The sequence below is a fragment of the Eucyclogobius newberryi genome, unplaced genomic scaffold (assembly GCF_026437365.1).
Source record: "Eucyclogobius newberryi isolate DKJ021-1_F unplaced genomic scaffold, fEucNew1.0.hap1 SCAF_9, whole genome shotgun sequence".
NCBI classification, from domain to species: Eukaryota; Metazoa; Chordata; class Actinopteri; order Gobiiformes; family Gobiidae; genus Eucyclogobius; species Eucyclogobius newberryi.
The window spans coordinates 20,428,918-20,440,188 of record NW_027316532.1 but is presented as its reverse complement, the minus strand read 5'-3'; the positions used below and the strand labels follow the sequence as shown (position 1 = coordinate 20,440,188).

The following is an 11,271-nucleotide window of genomic DNA, read 5'->3' as shown; positions in this document are numbered from 1 at the left end:
GCTGAACACTGGACTGAACACTGGACTGAACACGGCTGCGGCCGTTCTTCCCAGCGCACGCCGTCACGCACTCCGCCGCGTCTCGCGCACACCTGACCTGGCCGTGCACGCGCTCTCTCCACGCACGCGCCCTTACCCCCTCTCTCTCTCCCTCGCGCTCCGTGCGTCCTGGTTCCTCTCCATCGTCCCTCCTCTCAGCAGGACGGGCTGCTTCTTTTTTTTTTCCTTCACAGCAGAAAAAAACCCAAAGACGCCGCTCCGCCTTTTACGCATTGCCATTTTCACACAAAACCCTCTCTTTTACCCCCGTTTGCGTTCCGCGGCCGCTTCATGGGCGTAGGGCGTTGTTTGCCGCTCGGATTTGCCGCGATGGAGCGCTCGGGTGCGCGGTGAGAGCGGCGAGAGCGGCGAGAACGGCGCGGGGAAAAGGATGCGGGCTGCGCGTGAACCGGCCGCGCTCTGCTCCGCGTGAGACCGAGGCGGAACCCAACGGCCCCGGACGTATTTTAGGGACTTAGCACCGCGGACAGCTCCCAGATGGATAACTATTCCGCTTTACAACGTAAGGCTCACGCACGCACACGCACGCACACGCACACCTGCTGCAGTAGCGGAATATGGATAACGGAATATGGAATAATAGAGAGAACTGAGGTAATTGCTGTTTTCTGTGGCACGAGGGTCTGTTTCAGCTCTGTATCTATTGTCTGACGTGTCGTGGGGCAAATCACCTGCTGCAGTGATGCTGTGGACGGGCTCGTGTCACGGGCTCGTGTCACGGGTTAGTGTGACAGCCGCATCCTCTCAACTACAAGTGCAGATTGTTCACGTCTATTTTAAGTCACTGCCATGTTTTTATTTTTATTTTTTTATGTGTTTGTAAAGCTGCCCCTGGATCTATGTCACTTGTTGTAACTTAAATCATGCCATAATCATATCACAAACAGGCAGGGGGAAAAACATCTACACGGAAACAACCAAACTGCACATAAAGATGTTTTATTATTTCGTTAAATCCACTTGCTTCTATAGATTTTTGAGGGACATTGTCATCATCGTGGCTCCTTCACACACCAAACTTTGCAATTTTTCTTAATAAGCTTGTGATGGATCTTACTGAAGGGGTATACATACATTAAGCCTGAAAATGTGTCTGCAGGTGACTAGGAAACGGTTTAAATTGTGTTCTTAAGACTCTTGTAAGCGACATAAATGCACGATTAGATACTGAAATGTGGCTGTTTAATGTCATGTAATGTGATAGTTCATTTAAACAAACAAAAACACAAATGCATTGAATCCACGGCTGCAGTTTTGCTTTAACAGATCCTCAATGTTCGCTTTGATTTGTTGTAAAATTGTGAGTTTAATGCCAGACTACGGGACATTCAGTGCACCTTTAATCGAAGAGACGGAAAATAACGTCTCATGTTCATTAGTATATTCTGCTTTTCTGATTGAACATGAATGTCTGATACACTGTATACAATTTGCCACGGTCACTTTTCGTTCTGTTTCGTAACATAAACTGGGACGTAACGACGTGCAAATTTCACAGTACGTTTCATAGTTTGATATTTATTGCGATGTGGAAAGAATTCAGACCTAAAAGTGCTTAGTAGTAGCAGTTATTTCTTCATGTTGGAGCAAAGGATCATGGTCTATGTAGTGCGCTCTGTTTTCTGCTGCTGCTGCTGCTGCTGCTGCTGCTGCTGCTGCTGCTGCTGCTGCTGCTGCTGCTGCTGCAAAGAAAAAAACAGTGCCATTGATACATTGTCGTACAATTACCTGTCATATATTCTTATTTGTAGAGGTTTAAAGCGTGTAAATCCACAGAATCTAAAGTCTGTCCGTCTGAAAGAGCATTTTAACACCACAATAGACTTTGCTCTGAAGAATGCTTGACATGCAGAGGGTGTTATTAGCTGCGTGTTGTACTTCACGGCGCGTTGTACTTTACGGCGCGTTGTACTTTACGGCGCGTTGTACTTTACGGCGCGTTGTACTTTACGGCGCGTTGTACTCTAGTTGTACTTTGCGGCGCATTGTACTTTACTGTAAAGTTTGATTATTATGCCATGTCGTGATGTGCGTTGGGCACGTTGCGGGTTTTGGCCAATGCTTCTTCCTTTGGTTGGAATTTTACGCCAATTTATCAGCTTAAAACGGCACCATCGCCACGGAAACTCTGCTGGAAAAATGTTGGGACGGCGATTGAATGATTGTATTGGCGTTATTAATGTTATTATCTCTTTTCCGCAAGAGCCAGCCGACCAAATAGATAAACATTAAATGGATTAAATTGTGAAGCTGCAGTTTTCATCGTGCTTATGTTTGGCGTGTGGGCCATCTGTCAAATCTGTGGAGCTGCTTGAAAATAGTTTATTTCCATTAAGAGATATGCATTTTCAGCCTGAGAAACAGTAAAGCGTCGTGGTGTCATCCGTCACGTCCGACCGTAGCGCATCGGTAGCGTTCACAAGTTAATTTAAGCTCTAAACAAGAGGTGGGATCGTGCCAGATTATGTGAAGCAAAGTGAGGGCGAGGTGAATCCTGGTAACCGTGGTGATAAACTTCCAAAATAGTGCCCTCAAAAACATAACGTGCGTAACATCCCCCGTATGGACGAGATCATCATCATAAAACCATGTGCAATATTGACTTAATCATGTGCAATACTGTAATATTCATGTGCAATTACTGTCATACTTTACACAATAATGTCACATTGATGTGCATAGAACTGCTGTAAATAAGAGTGTTTACTTTACCACTATGTTAGTATTATTTTGTCTTATGTTAGCTTATTTTTATCTTTTTATTTTATTTATCTTTTTATTATTTTATTTTTCCATTTTAATTTTAATTATTTGTCTCTATTCCCTATTAAGAATATGAGAGGTCCTGTCCATAGGAGTTTTGTTTATAAGAGTTTTTTTCTATTAAGAGTGTTATCTGTTCTTTTCTTCTGTATCTACTTGTGTTGCAACACCGAAATTTCCCCATGTGTGGACAAATGAAGGCATATCTTATCTTATCTTATAAAACAACCATTATGACACAAAAAATGACACAACTTATACATTATAGAACATCAGTCACGTTATCAGTGATCAGTTCAAATGCTGTGACCATATATGGACTGGGACGTCCCACTACGGCCTCTTTACACCGGCGTTAAAGTGCCCCCTACAGGTCGGGCGACTCGCTGAACTGAAATGCAGTAAATTTTGCTTAAAAAATATAATAATATCATCACAGAATAGCAAATCTTTTAGGTTTTTGATTTCACTTCCTGTCTGTAATTGATGACATCACACTAGGAAATTACCCAGCAAACACTGGGCAATAATTCATCTAATGTCACAATTATTTTTTGTTAATTTGGCAAATACAAATATATGAGAGCGACTTTATTTTGTTGAATTGATGTTTAGAGAGTCGAAAAAGTTGTTTCTTTGTGTAAACTCTCCATAAACCTTTACTGGAATGAGTGTGATGTCACTTCCTGTCATTTTATACAGATTTGTCAACGTTTTCTCCACAAATACCTGCTCGATTGGTTAAAAAAATATGTACAACAGGTACAAATAACACCAAGTAAAGTCATAATTAGAAAATCGTACAACCCCGTCAAAGGCACTTTAACGTAGTGAAGGAAACGGGAGCTCGACGTGGAGCCGCCGCACGACCAAAGCTCCCAAAACAAATCGTCTCGATGTATTTGTGACTGAGAACTGTTCCTTCAGTTCGGATGCGGTTTCGAAAGTGTGTACGTACGCAATCCAAGACCGCTGCACTTCCAACATCGCGCTGTAGGTGTCTCCGCATCAAGACGCGTCCGTTTACGAGGGAGCATAATAGCGAAGGTGAGTAGAACCTATAACGCCTTTTCGCAGCACATTTTAATGCAGTCGCCGCTTTCCCCGTAGTCATCCTTTGTCGATCGAAATGAATAAGCGATGTTCTTACGCCGCGCCATTGACGCAACATAAAGTGCTCAAGTAATGTGTCTAATTAAGGATACAACGTGGCATTTCTGTACGTTTTAGTGTCGTTTCACATTTGTCTGATACTTAAACAACAACTAACATTAAAAGACGCGTTTTTACATATTTCGGAATATCAATATTACTGCTATTTGTCAATACTGAGTGATAATGTGATAATAATAATAATGTGATAATAATAATAATGATAATAATGAGTATCAATAATACTATATATTATAATACAATAATCAATAATAATGAGTATCAATGTTCGATACTTTAGTCTGATATTTGAGTTTATTATTTCTTTATTTTTCTCCTCTTATCACTTTTACAAATCCTGGCGCTGCTCCATTCTTGCACTTAAAGTTGTCATTTTCTCTCAACTAAAACAAACACGCTAAATAAATGAATAAAACCCAGAAGAAGAAGAAGAAGAAATAAAGAAATTAAACACCAAAGAATAATTAGAAATATTTAAATAAAATACCAACAAAGAAGAAGAAATAAATAAATAGATACATAATGAAAGAAAGAAATACATAATGAAATACATAAAGACATAAAGAAATAAAACACCAAAGTAGAAGAAGAAATAGATACATAAAGAAATAAATAAATACATAATGAAACACATAAATAAATGGTAGAAAAAATTATAAATAAACAAACAAATAAACCAGCTGGACAAAGCCAGAAAGAACGCAAAAAAAGTTAAAGAATAAAATCAGAAAATAAGGGGGTGATATCCAAAGAAAAGAGGGTTAAGTTGCATTTTGTCGATTGTTTATAGATTGTGTCAATTTTTATAAAGTCGTCTTCTCTCCATGCATAAACCTCCTCTTTGGTCTTTTCGGCCCCCAGCACAACTCTCGTCCTTCCAGATGTTTCTACGTCTTCCTTTGACACACGAGCTCCATGACGACCGAGCGGTTGGTCATGCCGTCAGTCTGGCATCAGCTGCTGCCCCGTCGCTCCTTTCTCCGGGGCCTTATTTTTAGTCAAAGCGCATTTTCCTTGCATCTAAATTTAGAGAAAATGGACGTTTCAAACGGCGCGATGCGTTTTGAGTCCTCAGATGTTTGTGCGTGTTAAGGTTTTAGAAGATACTAATTTTAGACTCATAAAGCCGGGGGTTTTAACGCTTTCTTTGGTTGGCAGGGTTACAAACGTGCACATGTTTGTCAGTGACTTGAACTGAAAATGTTTTATATGTTTTAAATGTGTTTGGATCGATTTTATTCAGGGCCGGGTCAAGTTTTTAAGGGGGCCCTAGTCAAGAGGTGTGGGCCCATAGAAAATAATATAAAAACTCATATTTATGGAGATCTTTTTTCTTCTTTTGGCCCCCTAGTGGCTCGAGGGGCCCTGTGCAGGCGCTCGGTTCGCTATCCCAAGGTTCGACTGCCATTTTGTCCTCAAAGTCCTCAAAGACCTGGCAAAAACACAAACAAATCACTGTGACGGAAACTGAGAGGCAGAGTCAGTGTTTTATACGAATAAACTTGAGATGTGATTGGTTGAGGGGTAAACAGAGCTGGCTGTGATTGGCTGACAGTGACGGGAGGGAGGAGGCAAAGGGCCGGGACAGAATAAAGTCATTCCTGGTTGAGAAGGTTGAGGCCCGCGACGTCGTAACCGCGTTAACCAGCCAAACAGTTCACGGTTTACAAGTCAGAGTTAGAATTTCCCTTTTAACGGTCAAAATGCACAGGTTTTGACTTTGGTTTATGTTCCGGGCGATAATGCTACAAAAATTTGGTGATCTAAAGTATAATCTCGGTTATATAGTTTCCCAATCGTGAGCCCAAACTAAATAATATCTCAATTTGACTGAACAAACAGCAAAATATGAGTTTGCATGGAAACCGCTCGCTCGCCCTCTCGTGTAGATCTGTACAAATATGTTCTGAAATACATGTGTTGAAACGTAAATCGCACATGTAATCGCAATAATACAATACTCGTCGCTATTAGATATGTTTCCCAAATCTTGCAGCAACACAAAAGGATATGTCACAAATAAATGTCAATACATGTAAGTAAAGATGACTTTAAACACCAAAATGAACACAGCACAGTTTCAAGTTTCCGCACTAATATTAAGAGATGATCCCATATATAAAACCCTTATCTCCATCTGACGATATGGCAACAGAATGTGAACACGTCAAGAATGAAGCCTCTTAGCAACAGCTTGTTTTCTTTCAAATATGAGCGTTCTCGCTGTTTGCAGAGAGAGAAAAGCTGAAGCGATGGTTTCAAACTCCTCAGCGCTCACCGGATGGACCACTGCTGATTCTCCTGCGGATGATGCAGTGGCGCCCCCGTTGCCTAGCGACTGTAGCCGTGGAGCCGGGTCCCATCGCTATAGCGACGGGTATAGGGGAAGCTGCTGAGAGAAGCGAGGACATATCTCTGCACAGGACCGTGGTGATGAGCTCGCGGCGGTCTGGTTCTTTTGGACGCGAGGCAAAATCGTTCCTGTCGCACGGGTTCGGAAAAACGTTCACCAAGAAATGAGATCACGCTAAGATTGACACACACCCTAAGGCATGACAGCCACATGACCTAGTATGGATCTGGTGAGTGAGTGTTGCTGGTGCCAGAGGGGCCGATGGCACAGATATGCTGTATTGCTTTCGTCAGCTGGCCCCGGGGCAGTTGTGGCTACAGAAGATGTGGAGAGAATCGATAACGCAAGTGCCGCAGTGGTTAAAATCCCGGCCCTGACAGTTTACTGCATGTCTTCCCCGCGCTCTCATCCCCCATTTCACACTGTCCTGTCTAATAAAGCCTACAGGCCCAAATCCTTTAAAAAATAAAATAAAGGAAAAAGTGTTTTATTTATTTTATTTATTTTATTTATTTTATTTATTTTATTTATTTTATTTTATTTTATTTTATTTATTTTATTTATTTTATTTATTTTATTTATTTTATTTATTTTATTTATTTTGGCCCATAGGCTTTATTTGACAGGACAGTTGGCGTGGAATGGGGATGAGGGCGGGGAAGGACATGCAGTAGATCGTCGAGAGCCTGATTTGAACTCATGATGCTGCAGGCACATGTGCTCTCCACTCTACCACAGGGGGCGCTACAGGTGGATTATTTAACATTACCTAGCACAGGGGTCCTCAGTGGGGGTCACACATGTGTTTCTGTGGGTCCCCCGATGATGTGGGGGAAAAAGTGACATCATCAAAGCTCGACTGCCGTCACATGCGCTGGTAGAACATGCAAACTTCCGGGTTTCTTCTGCTCCACACGCTTCAGCTTCTGCCGTTTCTCTTGGTGTCGCTCTGTCATCTTCACCTCCCGAACACGTTCATCTCAGGTCCGTTTCCCTCCCTCGAAAAACCATCGGCGCGTCGCATCCGAGGACACAGCTGCGGAGGAGACGGCGTCGCCATGGTTACCCGGTCGCACGGTGTCCTCGCCGCAGGGGGCGACGACGCGGGGACACCGCCGCTGCGTCAGGGGCCGCTCAAACAAGAGTCCAATAACATCTTGTACGAGTCTTGTCCAATAATGAGCTATTTATGCTAAAAAGCTTCAGATTATGTCCATTTCATATCCTTCTGCTGCTTCTGTTTGCTTTCCCGCCTGTTTGAAGGACATAGAGTATTTTTAGAGTACTTCAGCATCAAAAACGCTTGATTGTAGCGCTCTGAGCAAGACGCTGATCGCAGGCAGTACTTTTCATCTCACAAACAAACAATGTGTGTGATACTTAAAGACTGCGCACGGATCTACGTATCACACGGCAACGTTTGAGCTTTATTTATCAGGCAAACGCGTCAATCGGAACGAGTCACTGAACAAACCGTCGCCTCAAACGTCTCGACACGTGCGGCGCCCGGTGAAAAACGCTCGGACTCCCGCGGCAAACAGCGAAAAGGAGAAAGCGTGGAGTGAGTTTGGTGGAGTTTTGGCCGCGATTGAACAGTTTATTCTTCCTTTTCACTCATGAAGATGCCGTTTAGTACTTCAGAACTCATCATTTCAAGAGATTTTGCCGGTGCCACGTCACACCACAGCACAGGAACCAGGACTTTCTTTCATCGACTACTGACAGCCCTGAGCTACTTCTGTAAACTCACAACTGGCAGCTAATAAGAAGATAAAAGTCCTTACTAGGGGCAATTTAGAGTTTTGCCTAACACACAGGCTTTTCGATAGGATTTGAAAACACAGTCCGGGGGCCGACAAGGCGAAAAAACAAGTAGCTTCGGCATTCTCCGGACCACTGCGCGGCAACCAATCAGAGCCAAGCGCACACATTTTGTCGACCAATCAGAGCGCAGGATGCAAATTTGAATGAAGTCATTGCAAAAAAACTTTTTTCTTTCTTTCTTTTTTTTTCTTCATATTGTCCAGCCCTAACTAGAATTCTTTTGACACTGCAGAAGCTTATTGAAACAAAGCCACAGTGAAGTTGTGCTGTGATCAGGGAGGTCAAGATGACTCAGGTCACATTATAATCGGAAGAAAAAGACAATGTAAGCAGCAGAATTGAGTGTTTTTTTGTTCTTTAATACAGCCCAAAAAATAGACCTAAATGTAATATATGTAATGTAATGGCAGACTATTGTCAAATGCTTCCCGGCCCGATTTAACGATAATATTCCCTTTTTTTTTCTAAGATTTATTAATAAAATGTCCGTCCCTGCACTCGAAAATGCCCGTCCACATTTCAAAATACGTGAAGACGGGTCTCGATCTAAAAGCCTGCTAACACATGTCTTTGGACGGTGGGAGGAGCCGGAGAGAAGCCACGGTAACATGAGGAGGACACTCAGACTCCACCCCAAAGAGATCACGTGGCCCGGGAATCGAACCCACCCATTTCGTTCCTTGTGGGGCGAGAGCGCTAACCACTCTGCCGCTCTGCACCCCACATGATGAGGGTTTTGAACATATAAAACAGAATCGTCGTTTCGGACGCCGCGCAGGTCGGCTTATTAACCAGAGGCTCGTTAGAATGTCGGCTCGTCCACGTTCTGATGGATGTCCTCTCCTCACGTCACCTCTCGACTGCTCAGAGCGAATAGAAAAACAATCTAATGAGGTTTTCAACGGTCTGAAGCTGGTGTAGGATCGTTCAGCCGTTTGGTACGACAACATTATGAAGCCATTGTGTACGATTGCTCTTGATGAGTTTATTACACGCTGCGGAATTGGATTTATTGATTTTTCGTCATCATTTTCCGTATGAGTTTTGAACCGTCTTTCACGTTGTCCTGAGAAAAGCGCAGACACAGCAAGTCTTTACACACAGATCATGTTCAAATACCTGTGGTGAGATGTGAGGCGGTGCTTTTCTGTGTTGCTCTTCAGCCTTGCGACTGAGTGACAGGTGGATTTAACCAATCACAGTGAAGCTGCAGAGAGTTGCACTAACCACTGGACTAAGATATTCTTGTACATGAATCACATCATCGACACAAAAACACACTTAAACAAACAATATAGGATCAAATTATACAAAGCAGGTACCGTATATTCCGGAGTATAAGTCGCACCAGCCAAAAAATGCATAAGTCGCACTGGAGTATGAAATGCGGTTGCAATTGTGAAAATAACAAATAATATCACATATAAGTCGCTCCGGAGTATACGTATAGGAATATAAGTATAAATATAAGTATAAGTCGCACCCCGGCCAAAACTGTGAAAAAAGGTGCGACTTATAGTCCGGAAAATACCGTATTTTTTACAGACTCTGTGTTGACTCGGTGCGACTGTGATATAAACATGTCCTGAGATCTCACATTATCAGGCAAAATTCCAATGAGCGTCTTATAAACAAACAAAGTGTCATCCTGCTTTATACTGTCCTTCTCCTGTAATGAACCTCAGAGCTGAACCTAAGAGCTGAACCTCAGAGCTGAACCTCAGAGCTGAACCTCAGAGCTGAACCTCAGAGCTGACCCTCAGAGCTGAACCTCAGAGCTGAACTTTAGAGATGAACCTTAGAGCTGAACTTTAGAGATGAACCTTAGAGCTGAACTTTAGAGATGAACCTTAGAGCTGAACCTCAGAGCTGAACCTCAGAGCTGAACCTCAGAGCTGAACCTCAGATCTGAACTTTAGAGATGAACCTTAGAGCTGAACCTCAGAGCTGAACCTTAGAGCTGAACCTCAGAGCTGAACCTCAGAGCTGAACCTTAGAGCTGAACCTCAGAGCTGAACTTTAGAGATGAACCTTAGAGCTGAACCTTAGAGCTGAACCTTAGAGCTGAACCTTAGAGCTGAACCTCAGAGCTGAACCTTAGAGCTGAACCTCAGAGCTGAACCTTAGAGCTGAACCTTAGAGCTGAACCTCAGAGCTGAACCTTAGAGCTGAACCTCAGAGCTGAACCTTAGAGCTGAACATTAGAGCTGAACCTCAGAGCTGAACCTTAGAGCTGAACCTCAGAGCTGAACTTTAGAGATGAACCTTAGAGCTGAACATTAGAGCTGAACTTCAGAGCTGAACCTTAGAGCTGAAACTCAGAGCTGAACCTTAGAGCTGAACCTTAGAGCTGAACCTAAGAGCTGAACCTCAGAGCTGAACCTCAGAGCTGAACCTCAGAGCTGAACCTCAGAGCTGAACCTCAAAGCTGAACCTTAGAGCTGAACCTTAGAGCTGAACCTTAGAGCTGAACATTAGAGCTGAACTTTAGAGATGAACCTTAGAGCTGAACTTTAGAGATGAACCTTAGAGCTGAACCTCAGAGCTGAACCTCAGAGCTGAACCTCAGAGCTGAACCTCAGAGCTGAACTTTAGAGATGAACCTTAGAGCTGAACCTCAGAGCTGAACCTTAGAGCTGAACCTCAGAGCTGAACTTTAGAGATGAACCTTAGAGCTGAACATTAGAGCTGAACCTCAGAGCTGAACCTCAGAGCTGAACCTTAGAGCTGAACCTTAGAGCTGAACTTTAGAGATGAACCTTAGAGCTGAACCTTAGAGCTGAACCTTAGAGCTGAACCTCAGAGCTGAACCTTAGAGCTGAACCTCAGAGCTGAACCTTAGAGCTGAACCTTAGAGCTGAACCTCAGAGCTGAACTTTAGAGATGAACCTTAGAGCTGAACTTCAGAGCTGAACCTTAGAGCTGAACCTCAGAGCTGAACCTTAGAGCTGAACCTTAGAGCTGAACCTAAGAGCTGAACCTTAGAGCTGAACCTTAGAGCTGGACCTTAAAGCTGAACCTCAGAGCTGAACCTCAGAGCTGAACCTTAGAGCTGAACCTCAGAGCTGAACTTTAGAGATGAACCTTAGAGCTGAACC

The 11,271-nt window shown here is 43.2% G+C and overlaps 1 protein-coding gene across 6 annotated transcripts in view; it reads left to right on the top strand.

Annotated features, from left to right (window-relative positions):
* Positions 1-475: 475 nt before the first annotated feature.
* Positions 476-11,271, top strand: part of lrrc7 (leucine rich repeat containing 7) — a 103,987-nt gene continuing 93,191 nt past the window's right edge. For all 6 annotated transcript variants that reach the window (XM_072438591.1, XM_072438588.1, XM_072438590.1 and 3 more), the window contains exon 1: positions 476-562. In XM_072438591.1, coding sequence (XP_072294692.1) covers positions 538-562 — 25 coding nt within the window. In that variant the 5' untranslated portion in view covers positions 476-537. The remainder of the gene's footprint in view (positions 563-11,271) is intronic.